The 24123-nt window shown below is 34.5% G+C and overlaps 1 protein-coding gene across 4 annotated transcripts in view; it reads right to left on the bottom strand.

The window, feature by feature from the left end:
* The window catches only part of LOC149563896 (uncharacterized), an 84899-nt gene extending 61087 nt beyond the window's left edge, over positions 1-23812 (bottom strand). The window contains exons 1-3 of one of the 4 annotated variants that reach the window (XM_089827013.1): positions 23610-23812; positions 23430-23514; positions 8196-8355 (exon numbers count right to left, since the gene is read on the bottom strand). In XM_089827013.1, coding sequence (XP_089683139.1) covers positions 8196-8301 — 106 coding nt within the window. In that variant the 5' untranslated portion in view covers positions 8302-8355; positions 23430-23514; positions 23610-23812. The remainder of the gene's footprint in view (positions 1-8195; positions 8356-23429; positions 23515-23609) is intronic. The other 3 variants (XM_089827015.1, XM_089827011.1, XM_089827014.1) reach the window with 3 other exon arrangements.
* Positions 23813-24123: the final 311 nt, after the last annotated feature.

Here is a 24123-nt window from a genome sequence, read left to right as displayed (position 1 = left end):
ATTTTAGAGCTCTAAACACCATGTTCAGAAACAACGAAGTCCCTATTCACTGCATACCTAGAGACTTATGGGTGGCATGAGGCTAAGAAAAAACCCATCAGCTCTTCATATTTCTCAGGTTTGGCCTTTCCCAGCTAAACAGTAGACAGCAGCAATTATATATCAGATCGTGTAACTTCCCCAGCAGCATACTGTTATTGGCTGAGGGCAGAAGTGATTGGGCAGGCACTATGTGATATTCAAAAATTATATATGCTAGTGTCTGCCAAGAAAATCAGACCCTATATAACATCAAAACAATGGCATGAATTCTCAATTTGACTCTATCAGCCTTGGAGATTTGCAGAGAAACATATATGTGAAGATGTAAGTAATTCAATATGCAAGCTGCTAACGTCCTTGAACTCAGAACAGCTATGGTGGAAAATATTGATAAGAATTTCAAAAAATTACCTCAAACCATCCAAAACAGTTAGCTTGAATATCTGCCTTGATTGAATTTCATTACAGCATTCAAACAACAAACTTGTAGCAGGCCCACAAATATGAAAGACATGTAGTTTAAGTCTCAGCAATATGTACAAGAAAAAACGTGATTCCTTGCACACATCGAGGGTCAGTGGCATATAAAATGTCTGATGAATATGTTGGTCAGTGGCGACACCATACAGAGATTAATAAAATTGAAATCGAAACCCTATCAAATATAGACATCACGGGAATATTGTATGGCACGAATTGATAAATGGAAGGCTCAAACTCGTCACATATGGATGCCATCCAAGATTACGAACGCTAAAGACATACGGAAAGACAAACACAACAAGGGTCATTGTGTTGGTGGTGCACCGATTATATTATGACTACCGTCATTGTAATTGAAAAGAATACCAGAGGCGTCATTCGCGTTGAGAAACCATTAGTCGCGGGATGATTAAATATTATTTATAATATTAACAACATCTGTAGCGATTGATTCAAACTAGTTCCCTTATTCGATGATGGTCGGATATGAATGTATGTTCGATGACCATGTAGAAGTCAAGAGCCAAGGAATTACAAAGTGATTGCCGATAATAGAATTAACAATGATTATTTTGTAATATTGCTATTAGGATTTAACTGTGTGATTTTGAGTCAAACTCATTGACCCATGTTTCACGAGTAGTGATTCAACATGAATCCATCTCTCATGAGAATAAATGGAATGTAATGTCCTGTTTCAGGACATTTACTGATTTGTCTCTAATTTGTATATATTTAATAATATTTTCCTCTGATGCCCTTACCAACGTTATTATTCCATATATATATTAATAGAAAGAGTCATGTCCTTTCGTAATATTAATTATATTATAATAATAATATAATTATATTAATTATATAATAATAATAATATAATTATATTAATTATATATTTATATTAATAAGCTTGGTTATATTAATTAATATCATAAGATATGTTTTATTTTTTTTTTATTTTTTTTTTGGTCAGTAATAAGTTTGTTTTTTATTAGTAATATAATAATATTTACATCAAGATAAAAAGGTCCTTAATTCTATCTAGAGGACCATCATTTACAATATGATATGTATCTCCTTTACATCTAACACAAAAAAGGCCTCTTCATTGGGCTAATATACTTAAAAAGCATTTCCTTACTATAAAAAACTCGACACCTAAACGTGCGGTCATTATGACCTCGACGTTGCCAAAAGCTTTCACTGTGTCAATCCTCTAAAAAACATCCACATTTTGAATTTGCTCGTTAAAATTGAATTCTTTCATTTGCAAAGCCTAACATCCTTCTTTGTGCTGCCTCCCATTCCTTCAGGTCTTCCTGCTTGTCAAAAAACAGCCTTGTTCTTCTATCTTCATGCATTCCTGCCATCACAAAATCTGCCCTCCCACTTCGTTAGCCTTCAAAAAGGGATTTTCATTGGCCGTATCAAATTTCATCACTGCCTTCCTATACTTTAAAGTCGGTGATGCTCATTTGTGTAGGTTTCTCTGTCAATCTGCCCACGCGGCCAATTTACAAAGGCAAAAACCCCTTTTTCTATCCCTTCTTCCTCATCTTCGTAGCCTTCACTAAAGTCAAAGGCCCATCTAGGATGTGCCCATTCCAATAGCGTCTTCAAATTTGGAATTAAGGCCTCTTCAAAGAGCACCTTCATAACCCATGCCACAATTTGTTCATGTTCTCCAACATGCAAACCCCATGCTATTACCATCGTTGCAATATCTACCTGAACCTTCCAACAGCGGTCAACTTCATGAAAGAGAGGACCCAAAGTCTCTTGCATTGCTTGAATCACTGCATCAGAGGGGCATTTCACCATTTTCCTTAGACGATGATCCGCTATGCTCCCGAATAAAGCCTTCTATTGCTTTGTCGTTTTGAAAGTGAAAGTCGGCTCCATGAAACCTGCTCAAAATTACTTTCTTAATTCAGACTTCCGCTTTGAAAAGCTGCTCTCCTCCTTGTTTTAAAGACCTTCGCACGCTTTTGCTGATGCAATCTCTGTCACGTTGTCATTACCATGACATTCCCCTTTTATAATTAGTCCTACTGCCACACATTTTAAATAACACACACGCTCCACAAAGATCTATAATCTTTAAGAGATCTTACTAAATCCTCCTTGCTGACTTACCTGTCCTTTAATAGGTTGGATTAGAGGTTTCTTACATTCCTTCATCATTTGAATTGTAATTTAAATCTTTTCATAATTTGAATGCTTGACCCTGATAGTTTCATCATTTAATGACAATGCCCATTTTGACAAAGTGTCTACCTCTATATTTCCTTCACGTTTGATATGCATGATCTTAAAATCTTCAAAGTTACTTAATTCTTGCACAATTAAATTAATTACCATTTGAAAATGCCAAGCATTGATTTGCATTTTTGATATTGCCTGCACTACTATGAGAGAGTCACCTTCTAAATGCAGCTTCTTGATCCCCTTGTTTCTTGCTAACCTTACTGCTAACAATGATGCTTGACATTCTGCTATGTTGTTAGTGCCTATGGGCAATTTATTTGCTCCTTTCAAAAGAATACATCCTTCACTATCGCTCAACACGACCCCAACACCAGAGATCCCTGGATTGCCACTTGTGGCTCCATCAAAACTTGCCTTTACCCATCCTTCCCATAGAGCTCTCCACTCTATCTTTTATGGCCTAATCTTTTTCTTTTTGGTTACCAATGCCTCGGAGGGGGATTTGAACCTTATCCCTGGCCATGAAGATTGTAACACACTATCATCTTTTGTGTAAGGAATCTGCATTAGTTGTCTTTTCATGGCCGAGACACTTACTGTCTCCTCTATTGCATTTATAATTCTATTCAAACATCTTCTCAAATTTTCCTTTTCTCCTTTAAAAAACCTTCTATTGCGTTCCTTCCATAGTTCCCAAATAATCAAAGATGGGGTAACTAACCATATACTTGAGAGAGTTGATTTTCTCTACTCCCTTGGCCATCCATCAAAAACCTCCTTGACACTTTGATATTTTTATATGATTATAATATAATATTACTTATAAAATATTGTTATTTTAATATTACTTCATATATAATATTTATTTATTATTAAATTACTTGCCAAAATTGGGATATCACATGGGATATCAAAATAGTGTTCCATTTATTCTCATAGGAGATGGATTAATGTTGAATCACTATTCATGAAACATGGGTCGATGAGTTTGACTCAAAATCACACAGTTAAATCCTAATAGCAATATCACAATTTGACTTGATGTGGAAATTATCTCCTACTTATCAATTGATGAGCTTAAGGGGTTTTCTAATGAATGGTTCATAAGGCACAACACTTGGTGAAGGTTTTGCAAATGGGGTTGCAAGCTTTAGGTTTAACCATGGAGGAAACTCCGCAGTTAAGCGCACTCGAGTTGAAGTAGTACTAGGATGGGTGACCTCCTGGGAAGTCCCAATGCTTCACCCCTGTGAGCATCACCTAGATCCAATAAGCACTAAGTGTTCCATTTATTCTCATGAGAGATGGATTCATGTGGAATCACTACTCATGAAACATGGGTCAATGAGTTTGACTCAAAATCACACAGCTAAATCTTGATAGCAATATCACAATTTGACTTGCTGTGGAAATTATCTCCTACTTATCAATTGATGAGCTTAAGGGGCTTTCTAATGAATGGTTCATAAGGCACAACACTCGGTGAAGGTTTTACAAATGAGGTTGCAAGCTTTGGGTTTAACAATGGAGGAAACTCCGTAGTTAAGTGCGCTTAGGCTAGAGTAGTACTGGATGGGTGACCTCCAGGGAAGTCCCAGTGCTTCACCCCTATGAGCATCACCTAGATCCAATGAGTGCTAAGTGTTCCATTTATTCTCATGAGAGATGGATTCATGTTGAATCACTACTAGTGAAACATGGGTCAATGAGTTTGACTCAAAATCACACAGTTAAATCCTGATAGCAATATCACAATTTGACTTCTTGTAGAAATTATCTCCTATTTATCAATGATTATTTTGCCTAAAACTATGAATTAAGAAAATGGAGAGGTGTGATTATAATTGAGTAGAAAGTATTGTTTATTTTTAAAAAGGGGAACACCCTTTCATATTTAAAAGTCATGTCTCCTTATATCTAATATAAATAAGGGACTATTTATTTGTAACAAAAAATATATTTCGAAAAAATTCATATTCAGGAGATTATTTTATATTACTGGTACGAAGGGATGAGGAGTATAATATGACTGTAATATAAATTCAAATATTAAAATAAAATGTCTTTTGTTTATTTTTTAAATGGCATGGACATTTAAACTGCAGGTGAATCATCCTTTGTAATTATTTCTTTGAATTCTGTATACAATTTAAATGTCGAATAAGTGGACATGATCATCTATCATTTAAATTAGATCATCACATATAGTGTGAAATATTTAATTGTTTCCACATCTGTGTCCAGTTTGTCTCCCTACCTAAGGAGTTAAGGTTCAATCTGGACTAATTTAAGATTGCGTATATATTTGATCTATCGCATCTTGATTATTTAATTGTTGGCAGTAAAATGTGTAAGACATTATAAAATTGTATGTGAAAATTCACTGAAGTTGACTCTATTGCCCAAATGAGCAAAGGCACTGGTCTTTTTATTATTTAAGTCAGAAAATCTATATATTCCTTCTACAAGCATCAATTCCATTATTTACAAATATTATATAATTCAAGCACTCAATATCCAATTTCAATTTCATCGAGTTTGAGAACTTTGCCAGCCAAAGAACTCCAGAAGTTTAAATTTGCTATAGAAAAGCCTTGAACCAGACAGTCAGCGTTTGGAGTGAAGGTTTACCTACCTAGGTGTAGCAAGGCCTAAAGTGCAGGGGAATCAAAAAGTATTCCCATTCATTGGCCAAAACTGATTGAGAAGTCCTATCAGAGAATTGGCAAGCTCTTGGATTTCCAATCTGCAGTTTTGGGAACCAATGCCTCCAACTAGTGGGAAAGACCAGCCATACCAGTAAAATATATCTATTTTTGATAATAAAACTGATCGAATACAAATCTTTCACTTGATTGCATTACAATACATTGAGCAATCTCATAAATAGATTGAAATTAGACTCTTCATCTTACACGAAGGTCCTTTCAAATTTCAAATACAAAACCCTTCATCTTTCTAAATGCCTCTTTGCATGACATATGGTACATGTCTCTTTATATAATATTATCTTAATTATTATCACAAATGTCTCTTTCAGCTGAAAATGACCCAGACAGTCATAACATCCATATTTCTATTTTATAAAATCAGAGATAAAGATCTCTATCGCAGCTACAAACTTCAACATGAGCTACCAACAATTACCATCATTGAGTGATAATCTTAATTGAGCAGAGGGGTTTATAATGGCATGCTTCGATAGTGTGATTATCTTCTAAATGAGTAGATTCTTTCTGTCATTATTCACACTCTGAAATTGATATTTCATTGGTGAAACTGAAAAGAAACTTTTCTGTAGTTTCTGTTTACAATGCAAATGATTCATAATTTCAGCAAATTGCAACACAGAAAATTAGTAACTCTGATATTGTTTGAGGTTTGGGAGAGTGCTGTCCTGTAAGAAAGAGATCTCTCAGTGGTATGGTAACAGCAGCTCTATAATATTTTAGTTTATTTGTGAAGAGTGTGAATCTGGAAAACTATTGTTAGAAGATATTGCTATTGCTCATCAGGTACCTCTTAGTTACCGGATTCATGCCTTAGAGGCTGGATCCGGATTCGTGCCTGGATTCGTGAAGATCCTGGCAGGATCCTTGTTTTACACAGTGGATTCGTCCGGTTTCGTGGGACAAATCCACTGCGTAAAACAAGGATCTGCACGAATCTTCGAGGATCCAGCACGAATCCTCAAGGATTGATGGTTTTAAGTGGGTCTAATTTATTTAATATGACTTTTTTAAATACTTTTTTTGCTTTCTAATCCTAAAATGACCCTTTTATGCATTATATACAAATCCTCCACGAATCCTAATTGGGAAAAAAAAATCGCAAATCCACGGATCCGATTCACGTGCCCGAACCGGATTCGTATCCCGAATCAGTAACTACGGACTGTATCTTTGCGTACAGATACTGACAAGGCATAAAATGGTAACTAAGGACCGTATCTTTGCGTACAGATACAAGGCATAAAATGTCAATCAGACTAGTAAATACATCCAATTACAATAGTAACTAAAAAATTTAGTAGAGTAACAAGAACCCTGAGATTTGAAAGAGCAATAAATCACCCTAGAATCTATTCAACACAAATAGAAGCTAATGACAGCCTGAGAATTTCTACAAATTCTTCAATGTTGGTCTAATGGCACACAATTAAATTTTGAAGGATGATTAAATGTAGAAAAGCAATCCCTGTTGTGTTTTTCTACTTGCACTAGCTTTTTTGCATGGAAATTGCACAAGTTTGCAAAATCTGGCAAGTATTTGCCAACTTTTGCTGAGTTAATAACATGTTTTCTGGAGTTTGCTAAATAAGAGCAACCAGCCAAGTTTGGTAAAATGCACAAGTTTGCAAAATCTGGCAAGTATTTGCCAAGTTTTGCTTAGTTAATAACAAGTTTTCTGGAGTTTGGTAAGTGTGAATCAGCAAAACTATTGTTAGAAGATATTGCTATTGCTCATCAGATATCTTTGCATGCAGATACTGACAAGGAATAAAATGACAATCGGACTAGTAAATACATCCAATTACAATAGTAACTAAAAATATTAGTAGAGTAACAAGAACCCTGAGATTTGAAAGAGCAATAAACCACCCTAGAAACTATTCAATACAAACAGAAGCTGATGACACAGCCTGAGAATTTCTATAAGTTCTTCAATGTTGGTCTAATGGCACACAATTAAATTTTGATGAATGATTAAATGTAGAAAAGCAATCCCTGTTGTGTTTTTCTACTTGCACTAGCTTTGTTACATGGAAAATGCACAAGTTTGCAAAATCTGGCAAGTATTTGCCAAGTTTTGCTTAGTTAATAACAAGTTTTCTGGAGTTTGGTAAATAAGAGCAACCAGCAAAGTAGCAGGAAAAAACACCTTCACAAAATTATTTTCCCCTTGCTGTGGACTAGAACGAATGTCAACAATCTTCTCATCTGTGTATTCTCTAAACCCATTTCTCATGCTTTCTAAAAATAATTTGATTGTAATTTAAGTTAATTTTATGAAATTACGTGTTTTTCTATTTCTGAGTTTTTGCCAAGTCCTGAGTCAAAATCATGGAATGCTGTTTCTAACTTTCGCGACAACGATAAATACACCACCTGGGCAAGGCTGATGTAATTCATATAGCTATAGGTTCCTTTACCAGATCGCAATTCAATTTATAAATACTCACAGACTGACAAAAATTTTACTTTGAATGCACATATTCACAGTCATCCCACTGTCATCACAATCTTCTGACAACTAAATCTGAATCTTCTGACAATCTAAATTTGAATGCACTTGTAGTTCTTATCCCTTTCAAACCTTAAAAAGAAAATAGTGGACTGAAATATACTAAAAAACCATCTCTTTATCACAAAGTCATTTACTCTAGCAAATTAATTGATATTTTGAACTAAACAGTATTCATAACAAGATAATCCCATTGTAATTAGGTTATAAAGGTAGAATACCAATGTTTATAGTAGCCTGGCGAGAAATGACCTCTGGGGACAGTGGATGCAGCTTGGTAACATCCAACTTTGCCAGGTCCTGTTCCATTAACCCTCTTCTCGACATTTTCTCTGCTTGATAAGGCCCCACAAAGAGTTGTAAAAGACCAAAACAAAATTGCTGAAAACATGAAGGAATAATGTGTGTTAGCCTTTTCTGGGCCATAACAACTTTTTCCAAAACCTTCAACAGCAAAGAAGGTAACTGGTAGCCATGCATGATTCTAACTCACCAAAGAAGAAAGAATTGTTTGTGGTTGCACAGATATTTGTGAAGGAAAAAATACAAAAATTCCATATGCTCTATGAGACCCTCCTTGAATCAATAAACATAACTAGAACCTTACTTAAAGAATTTAATATAATGCATCCATTTGTAATTTGACGTTATTGTATCTTAAAGAACAGAACTTTTCCTTTAGTTTGCATATTTCTATTGATTTCTTCACTTATTAAGGTCAAGAAAATATTATTTAGAAAGCCCAATGAACTAACATACATGAATCAATAAAACAGAGGAGAGACAAATAAAACAATTGTATCAAAATGCTGATGAGAATTGTTAATGTTTTGCCCAGGAATAAAGATAAACAACAACAACCAAGATGAAGAAAAAAAACACAAAGAGACAAAACAATTTATACTGTAAAAACCCTCCAACTTGAGGGGAAAATCGCAGCTACACCAAAAAATCTCTTCTATTTAATAAAAGAAGTTCAAGTACAATGTTTTCAACTGAATAAAACACTTATTACACAAAGCAAACATATATATATATGTGTGTGTGTGTGTGTGTGTGTGTGTATTGAACTGAGACTCTTCATATCATAACCGAAAGTCTCTTCATTTTCCAAATGCATGTCTCTTCATATTTCTAAAGCATGTCACATATAATAAAATATCAGATAGTTAGGATGAGACACCTAACACAACTTAAACGCCACATCATGCTCACTTGGTTATACAGATATATCATCATAAATCTCCTTTCTAGCAATAAATTATCTCTATCGCAGCTTTGATCTTCAACAAGTATGAGATAGCTGCATGTCAGTTCAGATTTTTCGAGCTTATAACATGGGCTAGCTCAGATATGATTGTTACCCTCACGTACATCCTAGATCCTTTATTATTTTGTTCATTCTGTTTATGAGATTTGAGAGTTTAATAAACAATCAAAAGTCACAAGCCTCAAAAGGGTCTTGAGTATTTATTCCAATTATAGATAGTTTCTATTATCTCTGTTTAGTATCTAATAGTTATCTATTGTTATCTTCTGTAAATATTAGAATGTTTCCAATATTCAATTTTCTGTTTCTAGAATAGAATGTTTCTATTTTTTACGATTGTTTCCTAAGGAAACATCGTTCAGCCTCTTGTATAAATTGACCTCTCGGTCACTAATAATATCAAGCAAATATTTTCCAATTACTCCATCTGTTTTTTCTACACATTTCTGCCATTTTGTGGTTTTTTTGCAGCAAGGCTATTTTTGTTCAAAACCCTTTTTTTTTTGTACTGGATCAAATTATTTTTTACAAATTCTTGATGGGTTTTTTGAGATCTCAACTGGTTTGCCGTCTTTTTTTTTGGGTGCCTCGATTTTCAAGTCACCCGATACAAAAACTAACAACATATTCTTTCTAGGTTTTTCGAACTCTCTGTTGGGTCATCCTTCAAATTTTCTAGGTCTCTACTTTTTGAGGGTTGTGATGGAGCCTAAAATTTCTTGTCTCCATTTTCATTTTTTGACATTTTTCCATCCTTTACACCATTTATGTCATGTCTATTAATCATTTACGTTGATGTAGTTTTAGGCATGCCAAAGTATCACGAGCAGCTAAATTTGTGCAAGCAAGAACATGTTGATAGCATGTTCAAACAATGTTGATAACTGACCAGATTAAGTTGACCCAACATGAAAAGTTTAATGCTCTCAAATTAATCCATTAGTAGTATGTGCACCCAATACCTTGGCATCACAAAAAGAACTTCTTTGCCATAGTTTCACCAAATGCTAATACCAGCTGTCTAAGTAGCAAACTCATAAGCCTTTTAAAAAATGCACATATTTGATTTAATATATTTGATTTTGCTTGTTATCATTTGTATTTCTGCCATTGGTCTTGAAATCTGGACAATGAGATACTCAGGCTTGACATTTGCCAATTGGATCATAACCATATGTACTAGCCTTCTTGTTGGTTGTGTGGCATGTATTTCATAATTCTGCAATCATAGAGACAATGGCATATGTTCGTCAGAGGTGGCATATTAGGAATTGCTACATTTGTATGTAATTTCCTACACCAAGAGTGCAACAGTGGTAGATATAAAAATGGAACGATAATCATCAGTGATAGGTGAACTACAACAGTTCAATGAAGCCAATCTTTTTTAAGGGATCTTCAGAGGTTTTGAAACTGAAGAAGAGTAATGGCTCTAGTGAGAAGAAATATGACAAAGCTATGGAACTACAGGGGATCAAAATTGAAGTTAGAATGTGTCATCACAACGATACACAGAAAACTACGGATATAAACATTCAGATGCCTTAAAGCTTTGGAGATCACTATAACAATAAGCATGTGACAAGAGACCATCATCTGACAAAAGTCCATAACACAAACCCCATATGAGTGATGACGGCATATCATATACTTCTGGCGACGATGCAAATGAGGACAGATTCCTGTAGAGCATAATCTTCTTGTTTCTATTAGCGCACTATTTTGAAAGGAAGGCTCTGAATTGATACAAACTTTCATCCACCATGGAGGCTCAGAAGAAATTCAATACAAATATTGAGGAGGAAAAATATGATCCATAAAAGCCCATCGAATATCAAATAGCCTGAGGATGAGGATGGACACATAAGAAAAGGATATCTTATACAAACCAAATTGTGGTACATAAAAGCAGCAATTTGATCCCTAAATCGACGTCTGAGCAATCATAGGAGGAGAAAATAAAAACGATTAGTACCCGATATGCAAACATATTCCTGACTAACTTACAAGTCGCAGTTATTAATATGAAGAGTTTCGAAGGCAAAGGATTAAACTGAAGTCTGACGGTGAATAATTTTGCACAGATTTGATATATTATTACGAACATTATAAATCATGTTGCTAGGAGGATATTCAAAGAGCCCAATAATCATAAAGGATATGATTTAATAAAAGGGAATTGATTAAAATGAGCAAAGGGTTCAATTAAGTTTAAAATAATCGTTATTGAAAGAGTGCTATTTAGTCCTATCTTCTCTCGGGTAGCATATATATATATATATATATATATATATGAGTTATTTTATTGTACAAAAAAACATTCGAAAAACATTCAGATTCAGATTCTGGAGAAAGTATTTTATATTTATTATTGTATGTAGAGATAAGGAGATCATTATGACTTTGTAATATAAATTCTATTATTTTATTTTTATAATAAAATAAAATATTCTTTGTCTATTTTAAAGGCACAGAGATTTAAACTGCAGATGAATCGTCCTTTGTAATTATTTTTTGAAATTTTGTATACAATTTAAATGTCAAATAAGTGGACATGATCATTTGGCATTTTAAATTCGATCATCACAAATATTGTGAAATATATAGTTGTTTCCGTATTTGTGTCCAGTTTGCCTCCCTACCAGAGAAGTTAAAATTCAATCTGCACTAATTTAAGATTGCGTAATATTTGGTCTATCGCATCTTGATTATTTAATTGTTGACAGCATAAGTGCGTGGAACATTATAAAGTTGTACGTGAAAATTCATTGAAGTTGACTCTATTGCCCAGACGAGCAGAGGCACTGGTCTTTCTATTATTGAAGTCAAAAAATCTATAACTTCCTTCCTACAAGCATCAAATTAATTATTATTCAATTATACAAAACATTCAACCATCATCCAGCATCCAATTTTCATTTTAATTGAGTTTGAGGACCTTGCCAGTCAGAGAACTCCAAAAGCTTAAATTTGCTTTAGAAAAACTCTGAACCAAGTGATCAAGTTAGAAGAGAAGGTCTACCCGCCTAGGTGTAACGGAGCCTGAAGTGCAGGGGAATCGAGAAGTATTCTTGTTCTTTGACCAGAATTGATTGAGAAGTCCTATCGGAGACGTGGCAGGCTCTTGGATTTCCAATCTGTGGTTTTGGGAACCAACAGGTTGCATGTTTGTTGCATGTACTTGCATGTTGTTTGCATGTGTTGCTTTACCATGCAAAGTCTCATGTTTTGCCTCACTTAAAAATTCCGGTGGGTTTTCATAAAAAATTTCCTCACAAAAAAAAAATTCTGATGGGTTTTCATTTTTTTTCCCAAAAAAAAATACTTATGGGTTTCTATAAATTTTCCCTTAAAATTTTCTGATTCTGTAATTCGCAAAGTTGTGTGGGATTCCTCTGTGAGTTTGTAATTTTTTCCTCAAAAATTATCTGTTGGGTTTTATAGTTTTTCCTTATAAAATGAAGCTTTGTATTGTCAAGTTTTGATTTTTTTCACCTCAAAAATCATGTTGGGTTTTGATTGATTTTTCACCTCAAAAATTATGTTGGGTTTTGATTGATTTTTCACCTCAAAAATCGTGTTTGATTTTTTCGATTCTCCTAAAAATCATGGCTTTTTGCAGTTTGTTTTGGAGCATTGTGCTCATCTATATAGTTTTGGAGCATTATGCTCATCTACAAAGTTTTGGAGCATTATCAAAGTACCAGCAACAATCTTCTTAGTAGACATCCTCTGCTCCAGATTCAAAAGGCTCCTAGAAAAAGAACATTCAATGCAACTATTGCCACAAGTATGGGCACATGAAAGCTGAATGTCGGAAGAGCTTAACTGTCCTCTTTAAGCAATCTAGTTCGCAGCCCACAGAGAATAGTGCAGAGCCCTTTGAGCAGACAAAATCTGCTTTTTACACCTTTTGACAGCTTCATGCTTTGGATAGAGTAACCATTAAGGGAGGGTATTACAATAACAAATAGTTTCTATTATCTATGTTTAATATCTAATGGTTATCTATTGTAATCTTCTGTAAATATTAGAATGTTTCTAATAATTAGTTTTTATGTTTTTAGAATAGAATGTTTCTATTCTTTACGATTGTTTCCTAAGGAAACATCATTCAACCTCTTATATAAATTAACCTCGATCACTATTAATATCAATGTTCTAGGACTCTACAAATCTGAGCAGGGCAGAGGCAAACTTTTCGAGGTAATTGGCCTATGCACTCAGACTCGGTCGAGTCCTGGCAAAGTCCATGTAGACTCACTGAGTCCAAGGACTTGCCAGACTCGCCGAGTCCCGAGCCCAGGACTCTCGCTAGCGGCAAAGGTCATAAAGTGCAAAAATTAAAATAAACAAAGACTTAAGTTGCAATTTTTTGGTTGTTATAACATCTATTTGACCTAAAAAGGTCATTCCACCGTTTGCTTATGCTTGTGATAGAGAGAAAAGAGTTAGAGAAGATTATTGGGGTTTTGAAAGAGAAATTAGCAAACCGGTTGGCTCTCCCATATAGATTGCTAACGGTTTGTGCAACTTTGTAGCTTGCACTTAAACATTGGGACGAGCTTAAGGAAGCATTTGGAGAAGGCTTCTACAAACATACTTGCATTTCCATTGTTTGACTTTGTGCAAATTTGAAGATGTAAGCAACAAGTTGCATTTTTTTGTGTTGTTTTATAATATGTTCCTAAAGTTTAAAAAACTGATTCGATGCTAACTTATTTCTATTTATAATATAATCATATTGCAACAGCAAACACATTGACATCATGCCTCACGATGAGCCTTGTGGAAGTGGAACTAGGCCTACATTTAACCTTGATGCAAATCCAACTGCAATAGCAAGGGATAGGGCTTGAAAACATGCCATCCCAGGCCACAAAAAGGGAGTTGTTACATGTTAGCATTGCGCTGTAATATATAACGGGGAGGCATAAATAGATTGACGTATCACCTAGCACATATTACCTAGGCGTGATGCTAAAAAATGCAAAGATGTAACCCAGGATTTTATGTGAGACATGCAAACTCTTGTAAAGGATAAAATGGAGAAAAAAAATTGAAAAAGAAGCAACAAGAAGAAATGGCACAACTAGTCCAACAGGGATCTTCTAGTTTTTGCTCTACATTATCCCCTACTCCACCTGTGGATGCTACTGCTTCTACGAGTGTGACCATTGGACGTCGCATTCATTAGCAAAGATCGACACTTGATTCCATGTTTGTTCCACGCACGACTCCAAGTGCACAACCATCGCTTGAGACCATGGATTGGAACAAGGAGAAGCATGATTATTGTAGTGCCTGCCCCTAGTTCACATTTTTGCGTTTATTGCCGAACTCTTTTGGGCCAATTTTATGTTAATGATTAGTAGCATCACTTTGAGATTATCAAATATTGTTCTAGATTCAGTTGATTATATGATGAGATTACTTGGTACTCTATATTTCATGTATGTTGGATGGTTTCATTTATTTTATTGTACTTGTATCATGGATCCGAAGAGGATATGGTATTTATATTTTTTCATATGTATATTCTTTTAGCCTTTCATACCCTGTGACATGTACAGTGGATGATTGAGCATTCCGAATTTAATTTACCAAGAGGCATTCAAAACAAATGTATATTATGGACATTGGACTTTCTATTATTCTTTCATATGGATGTGGTATTTGATGGACTTAGTATTAGATTAAATTTATATGTGATTCAACATCTTGGAATCCTTAAGAAATGTAGCCTGTTATGTATGTTTTAGATGATTGTATGTTATTGCTTCCGCTACTATGTGTTTGATGTGTATGTTATTCTTTCTTGTTTCAAAAAAAATGCTACCAAACTTAGTAAAACTTTTGGTTATTTCTTTTGGGTCCCTTGGCAGGGCGTTACATCTGGTATCAGAGCCCGAGTTTCTACATTGGGAGCTATGGGTATATTGGAACAGCACTAATGTTAACTAGTTGAACTGAAACAAAACTTAAACTTTTAGTTGTATATTTTTCATACTTCAACACTTAGATTTCAAAACTGAAATTATACGTAAATCTAAATATAGGCAAAATTGAATATTGAAACTTATCCTGTTTTCAAAACATGGTCTTTTATCTATGCTTTATAGTAGTATGTCTTCCAATGGATTAGGGATGTTGATCTTTAGTTTAGAGTGTTTAGGGGATCTATTTCAATATTTGTTAAAAGGATGAATGTTGGATCAATGTGATTTTCGGTTTATTATTAAACCAGAATCATATTGCTCAAGTGTGTTGTAGTGTTTTCAGTAGAGTCATATCCTCCTACAGGAGGAAAGGGTTCAATGGGACCCGCACAGTGAGTAAGCCACTCTTGTAGGCTTCCAGGAGTAAGCCTAAGCCTTGGGGGGGGTGGATGTAGTGCTTGCCCCTAGTTCGCATTTTTGCTTTTATTGCTGAACTCTTTTGGGCCAATTTTATGTTAATGATTAGTAGCATCATTTTGAGATTATCAGATATTGTTTTAGATTCAGTTGATTATATGATGAGATTACTTGGTACTCTATATTTCATGTATGGTGGATGGTTTCATTTATTTTATTGTACTTGTATCATGGATCCGATGAGGATATGGTATTTATATTTTTTCATATGTATATTCTTTTAGCCTTTCATACCCTGTGACATGTACAGTAGATGATTGAGCATTCTGAATTTAATTTGCCAAGAGGCATTCGAAATAAATGTATTGTATGGATATTGGACTTTCTATTATTCTTTCATATGGATGTGGCATTTGATGGACTTAGTATTAGATTAAATTTATATGTGATTCAACGTCTTGGGATCCTTAAGAAATGTACCCTGTTATGTATGTTTTAAATGATTGTATGTTATTGCTTCCGCTACTATGTGTTTGATGTGTATGTTATTCTTTCTTGTTTTAAAAAAAATGCTACCAAACTTAGTAAAACTTTAGGTTATTTCTTTTGGGTCCCTTGGCGAGGCGTTACAATTATGCAAATTGGCACTCGGAGACTTCTTCATCTACAACAACATTCAATTCAATGCAGCAAGGTACTTAATTATTTAAGTTTTAATTTATGTCTTACTTCTCTTACTTTCAAATTTCAACTTTCAAGAAAAAATAATATGTTTATTTTGTTTATTTTAATATGTATTTTGTTTTCAAAATTAATAGTAATAGTATAATATACTAATTTGTTTAACTTTAAATTTTATTTAATTTGTTTTAGGTCCCCTTATTGGCAAATTGCAATCAATGTTGTTATTGTTTGTGGTTTGGAGTTCAAAGCCCTTGGTGCAAATGAGCTAGGAGGCCCTATTTTGACCCAAAGGATAGCTGATGTAAAAGGTGCAATCAAGGAGCAGTGTGAGGTGTGGAAGATAAAGGGTTGCACCATCATGACTGATGGTTGGACTGATAGGAGTAGAACACTCCTCAACTTTTTATATCCTCATCAAGTAATTGTACTTACACAATAAAAATTTAGAAGTAGAACTTGTACTTAAGTGATTAAGTTTATAAATTATGAATTTATAAATTATGATTCATCATTGATCATTATATTAATTTTGTTCTTTTCTTCAAGTGCCACGGTTCCTTGAAATCAATTGATGCCTCAGGAAAAACAAAGAATATTGAATATCTTTGTTAGGTAATGGATGAAGTGATAAAAGATGTGGGTGAGGAGAATGTGGTGCAAATAGTTACAAATAATGCAACAAATTATGTTGCTATGGGAAAGCTTCTTATGGAAAGACACCTTCACATATTTTGGACCCCTTGTGCTGCTCGTTGCATTGACCTCATGTTAAAGGATCTTGGTAAACTCCCTTGGATAAAAACAATTATAGAGCAAGAAAGGAGTGTATGCAAACATATATAATCATACATAAGTCCTCAACCTCATGAGGAAATACAATGACGAAAAGAGTTGTTTCGTCCAGGGGTCACTAGATTTGCAACCAATTTTTTCACATTGAAATCTTTGCTTGATTCAAAGGGAGGTTTGAGATGCATGTTTTTTTAGTGAGGAGTGGATTGCATCATCATATACAAAGACCACTGTAGGGATTGATGCAGCTGATCACATTTTTTTTTATGGGGCTTCCTTTTGGACACCGATCGTTGATACTGTGACGGTAATTTTCTTTTTTGTCCTCATTTCAACTTTTTTTGTTTATGAAATTATGTTATAAATTATTGTTCATTTTTTATAAAAAAAACTTAAAGCTAATTGTTTCTCTTCCAACTTTCATAATGATTACACTTCGTAAAGCCAATTGTTGTTCTCTTACGAATTGTTGATGGAGAGAAGCCCTCAATGCGCTACATTCGTAAGGGCATGGATAGGGTGAAGGAAGCCATTCGCTCTTTATTTGTAGGGAACCGAGATAGGTATGGGCCTATATGGGATGGCATTGATAGACATTGGCACAATCTACTTCACAGGCCTATCCATGCAGCAGCCTACTTCCTCAATCTAGCATACCAATTCAACCCACATTTCAAGGCTAACAATGAGGTGTGCAGTGGCCTCTATGATGTTGTAGAGAGAATGTCACCTGATTCAAGAGTTGGAACAATTGTAGTCCATGACATTGAGTTGTTTAAGAAAGCTCAAAGGAACTTATTTGCACAGTAGTTGTGCTAGAAAAATAGGACTGAATTGATGCCTGGTAAAAATCTTTGATTCTACATCCTAACTTCTAGTTCTATTACCATTTTAATTTGATAAAGTCAAAGTTATTGAATTGATTTAATATTTTCTTGTTTCAGATGCACAGTGGGAGATGTTTGGCACTAAAGTGCCAAATTTACAAAGGATTGCAATTTTTGCATCTCGAGTCAGTCATCTAGTGCATCAGGATGCGAACGTAATTAGTCTATTGGCAATGAAAAAATTGAATGATCTTGTCTTTGTTCACTACAACCTTCGCCTTCACCATGACAAATCCTGGGTACTAATACATCACCGATTGTATCAGAGAATGTTGATCCACGTGTAGGGTGGAATACAAAGATTGTTGATCTTGTCTTCAGTGATGAAGACGTGGAGTGGGTTGATCAAGTGGATCGGGAGGCTGAGGTAGTAGCGATGACAATCGAGGAGGCTAAAGCGTGAGGAGACAAAGTGCAAGACCCTGACGCTAGGAGTGATGGATCTGAGTCTAATGGTGAGAATTATGTGCGTAAGGATGAGGATGAGAATGACATTCAGCCTCGAACACAGGGAGAGAGGATGGCTCTATAGTCCTCCATGACTTATCTTAGGCGTACTCGTAGGAGGACATAGGCTACTATGAGCCTTAGTCTTCTACTATTCTACACTCTACTTGTTATTTTGATATCTGTTTTGAACTTTTGATACCATGGATTTCGTAATCCATGAATATTGTAGACATTTGACACTACAGTGACACTATGTTTATTACTTTATATTGTGTTATTTAGTTTTTTTCCTTCAAAAATTTGTTTTTATACTTATGTGCTCTATGTAAAATTGTGTATGTATATTAAGTAGCTTCTATTTATCTCAATTATTATGTATTTGATGTTAATTGACTAAAAGATGTATGAAAAATCTTTAAATCCTTAAAAATCTTTGAATTTCATGGATTTTTCAATTTTCCAAGTCCTTGCCAAGTCCTGTCGCCGAGTCCAAGTCCAATTTTAACTTTCCAAGTCAGAGGCGAGTCCGAGTCCCATAACTATGGTTAATATCAAGCAAATAATTTCTAATTACTTCATAATAGTATTATCATGTCACCAAAATTGATAAAGCAAAATTAATTAAATTAAAATGTCCAAAAATAAATATTGTTTCAAAAGGACAATTTCATATTTAATAAATTTAGTTAAAATAATAAATAGAATAAAATAACATTTGATTGCCACTTTATTCAATAGTATTCATCTCAGCCTCGAGAATAAATGTAGGCCTACTTTAAAGAAGGCTGATGGAAGTCTATATAAGGAATGGTTTGCGAATGAATTGAACATGTTGAGATTGTTATTTAAATTGATATGCAACTCATTTCTTTTCATGGAAGGAGTGAAGTTTCTGAGAAAGCAAACTCTTGAAGCCTAAAGGTTTGCACAAAAAGCCAACCCTTATCCTTTATATTATCTCAGACAAGTTTGGAAGCATATTTTGCAAACTTTGTGAGTACTCTACGAAAACCTGAGTTCTCTCTATGTTTTTGCTAAGCGGATTTTCACAAGTTCAACTCTTGTGTTTTTATTGACACAAAAAATTGTGGGTAAAAATGTCAACGCATGTAAAGCGATGGTTAAAAACTAATATGTGTCGAGTGTTTTTTCTATTAAATCGTGCATTCTCTTTCAAATTGACAACTTTTAGTTTGATACATTTCTTAATTGAATTTTACAAAAAAAAGTTTCTAATAGAGATTTAATTTTTAGTACTTCCTATGTTGCCGAGTATTCGCCAAGTTTTTGTCAAGTATTTGTCAAATTTTTGCCAAGTTGAATATTTGGGCTTGCCAAGTGCTCTCTAAGTCTGAGTATGTGAGCTATGTGTGGAAGCGTACCTGTGTGCACATGATAACCTACGTGAGTCAATTAAAAATTTGATAAATATTCAGTTCTAGGCATTATGGCATGTGGGTTATGTTAACGTTTTCACTTTGAGCCTTGTTTGCTGGGTGAGGAAAATCCCTGCTATTGACGTGGACTTTTGGATAATGGTATTGCACTTTCTCATTACCTGGCTGTGAGACTCCTATTACTCTGGCACTGTATGTTGGAGAGATCCATTTCTAGGTAATAAGATCTGGAACACATTCTATGCTAGCTGTACACAACTGTTACTTAGTTATATGTGCTACATTGTAAGCATCTCTTGAGATAATTTGCCAATAAGGCATACTACTGCTGTCTTACTTCATTCCTCGATATGTCATTTAAATTCTAAAAAAGAATTATTTGATGGGAAATATGGTTATTATGATCAGTATGTTATTTACTTTCTGTGATGCAAATGATTATAATAAATGGATGCAAACTGCATATTAAATCCAAAAATTAAAATCTAACATAAACCTGGAACTGAGATGCTTTCGAGCAGGATAAGTAAGGAAGCATAGGTGATTTTGATTAAGAGATATTACAAGTTTTGGGACAGATGAATAAATTCATGAATTTCCTTCTTTTTTAGCTTGATTCAATAAAAGCTATCTGTTTTTTCTGCCCTTATTATTATTAATTTCACTGCTCTTACTTGTGTTTCTTTCCCTGTTTTACCCATACTGTTAGTTAAATAAAGGCTAATTTTACAAGTTCAGTGTCCCCATATGCTTTCAGCTTGGGAGGGAACTTATTCAGCTCCTATAGGGGGGCTGTAAATGCTGAACTTAATTCTGCCAAATTTCACACTGATAAGATACGAAGAAAAGACACATCTGGCTAAAACTTTGTTATGTCATTCCTAGTCCTGTCATCTCTGAATGCATAGCAAATAACAACCTATGAATACAGCTGAAGACGTTTGAGAGGAGACACTACAGAAACATATAAAAATTATTAACTGGTTCAGACAAAACCTAAACTAAATGCAATGCCAAACTTTAAACCCTAGCCAAGCTCGCACCAGGAACAAATCTTGGTCTAGTTGCAGCGTGGGTTCAAGCCTGGAATGTGTGGGCAGACCACTGGATTTGGAACATACCTTGTCCAACTCCACAAGCCTGCCCCAGATAACCAAGCCAAATACAGAGGCTTAGCTTGGGACCCCAGCCAAACCCACTACAGACTAGTCGAGACTATAAGACATGGTAGACCCTTCTAATTCTCCAATACCAACTAGTAACAAACATTCAAATTCACAAGGATGAGGATCAAGTACCAACAGAAAAGACACGTATAAAATGTTTTCACCAATAAATAAAAAATTGTCAAACCAAAATCTTACTGTTCCTTGAAGACAATAAATTGATTAGCAAGAATTGAACCTCCTAGTAAATCCAATGCAATCAGAAAATGAACCATCAGGAGTCACAAAGACATATGGTTCAACTCAACGCATACAAGGTTAAATTGTCCAAAACGCCAAAAAGTGCAGTTAGTTACCATATCACAGAATATCAATTTTTGTGACTTGACAGTATAACAACCCAATTAGTCTCCCATATCCTCCTGATCTTTCAGAATTAGGTCACCACAAAGCCGATTTGGTATTGTTTCTTAGTTAAGTCCTTTAGAGTTATGAAATTGACAAGTAAATGTTCTACAGTTTGAAATGACCTTTGCATTTCAGTGTTGATTGACTCTTGGCTGCAAATGCCAAAGACAATTGGAATGGACCCTTTGTAATGGCATTTATTTATTTCTTTTCTCCATCTAGAATGTGAGACATCAAGACCAGTTTGGAAGTCTACAGGAAATTCTTGTAGCATGCAAATTTTGTTTATTTCTTTTCTTCCTCTAAAATGTAACACATAAAGCCCAGTTTAAAAGTCTGTGGGAGATTCTTGTAGAATGCAATTTCATAGGTTTATTTAGGACTCAATAACATATTATGGTCATAGGCATTAAGTGGCAAAGAATTATGCTGCTGACTCCAACAGTGACCCTCGGCCAAATATGCTATCAATTCTTGCTTCATTTAGAATAACTATAAAGTAGTCTTATCATCTTATGACATTTCACAACTTTAGATAGACTAAGAGATATCAGAAAAGTTTGCATGTTGTTAAGTCCCTCGAATATCAACAGTATGGATCAAGCACCTACATTATCTTGGAGTAAAAAGCATTTAAATGATAGGTTTATGCATTGTAGTTGTGTAAATAAGGTTTCAGGCCGCATCAAACAAAGTTATACAAAGTTGTAAGAAAATCCACCTCATTATGGTGGGACCAATGTAACTGGATATGCCTTCTGCCTAAAGTTATAGCCATCTAAGATACACATTTCTCCAATACTCAATACTGGTTTGAATACAGATCAGGTAGACACCAAATAAATATTAGTATGATATCATCGTATTTCCCAAAAGCACATTATTAGACTCAATAATTACAAAATAAAAGTAATGTCCCAAAATATAATTTAAAAAACGAAAAAATGTGAAAAAATACAAAATGCCTCTCTTTTATATCAAAAAACAAATGAAAATGTTCATATGGCATTAATTGTGTTCTACCAGACTCACCATCTACAAAAGGACCAAAGCCACTGCTTGAGGATAGAATGCAGAAACAAATAGAGTGAGGTGACACTTCAGGTGACCCCAATAATAATATTTTTAACATTGAATTTAAAAAATTAGATCTTTTAAGGTTAAACAAACAAAAGGGTATCATTAATGAGCTTTTATTTGAACCTCATTTAAGGAAAGGGAAGCTACGAAAAGAAACTAGAAAGAAGAACAAGTGAAAGATTAACCTCAACTGTTAGTTTTTTGGGGAATATTAGCACGTCCTCCTATCCATACATAAATTGGCAGAAAAATGTGGCCTACTACCATAAATGTAATGTCACATGAAGTTCCAAGATCAAAAGTGTCAAAAGTATGTTTTCTTGAAACTTCTAGATAAATTCAGGAACCTTCAACCCAGTGATAAAAATTTTAAAAATATATTAGTCCTATCAATGCATAAAATTGACAGGACAAAGCAGCCAACCACTATAAATTTTTATTTTTAAATATACTGCCCGATGAAGTTCCAAGAAAAAGGATGCCTATAGTATGTTTTATTGAAACATCCAGAAAAATTCAGGCGTCTTTGAGGACACACAGATGATACTATAAAAATGCATTAGTCCTATTATCCTCTTTATCGCTGAACATAAATAAACTATTTAATACTGTCGAGGGAAGATATCAGTCAACGAATCTAAGTCCAAAAGAGACTGAGAAATTTACCTGGGCGAATCTACTCAGCTTAAAACACAATAAAGGCTTACAAAACGTCGTAGCTTAGAGACGTGTTACTAAAGATGCGAGAGAAACAAAACGATGAACTAATAAATTGTATCCGTGGAATTTTGGAGCAATCAGTAATCATTAAAAAAGTCAAAGATTCAAATGAAAAACGTATTCCTTGAATAGAGATAGCCTAAACTCTCACATTTTAAAGCAAAAAAATAAACAATAAACAAACAATTTGATTATCTGTATTGAGAGCTAAGAGGAAAATATTTAAGGTTGACATGATGAAATACCTTGTAGAAATGAGAGAGCAATAGGAGTGATAAAAAGCTAACTTTCTTCCCGTTCACTTACTTTCCAGCAATGGAACCCTAATCCCTGCAAAAACAGACGAAACTAAAAACTTTTCAAACGAAATCCGGTTCCTTGAAGAAACAACAAAAATAGAAAAAATAGAAACTTCATTACAATACCTTCATGGGCAGTCTAAAGAACGATACTAGGGTTTTGATACAACGTGTTAGGGTTTTGAGACATACGCTGTTATTGCTGAGACTCGAGGCTAGTTTCTTCTGGTACTAATATTTTCCGTTGCTTCGATCCTCTCCGTACCTGTGCATTCAATGGCTTTAGAGAAACTAGTCCAAAAAATCAGAGGACTAGAAACTGTTAAGCTTTGGGGTTTTAAAACCAAAATGCATAAGAAGAAAGTAAGACTTCACATGTTCCGCCACTGTTCAATGCTTTTTTATTTTTTTCTTTTTTATTTTTTTTCCTTTTGTTTTTTATCGGGTGCAGCACGGCTCCCTTATAAACTACAGTGTGCCAGGTAAACTTTTTAACGTGACCGGTAGCGCTGGCATGACACGCCCACTAGTACCACGGGGACAGGGGAGACTAGAACCCGTGACAAACTGAGCTAGGGCCCCCGCCCTTTTCATTTTTTTCATTAACAATTGTATTTAGGAATTAGCCAGAATTTAGACG

Source organism: Cupressus sempervirens, chromosome 4 (genome assembly GCF_028749045.1).
Source record: "Cupressus sempervirens isolate cs-2001-9-10 chromosome 4, ASM2874904v1, whole genome shotgun sequence".
Classification (NCBI taxonomy): Eukaryota; Viridiplantae; Streptophyta; class Pinopsida; order Cupressales; family Cupressaceae; genus Cupressus; species Cupressus sempervirens.
This window is presented reverse-complemented; position numbering and strand designations above follow the sequence as displayed.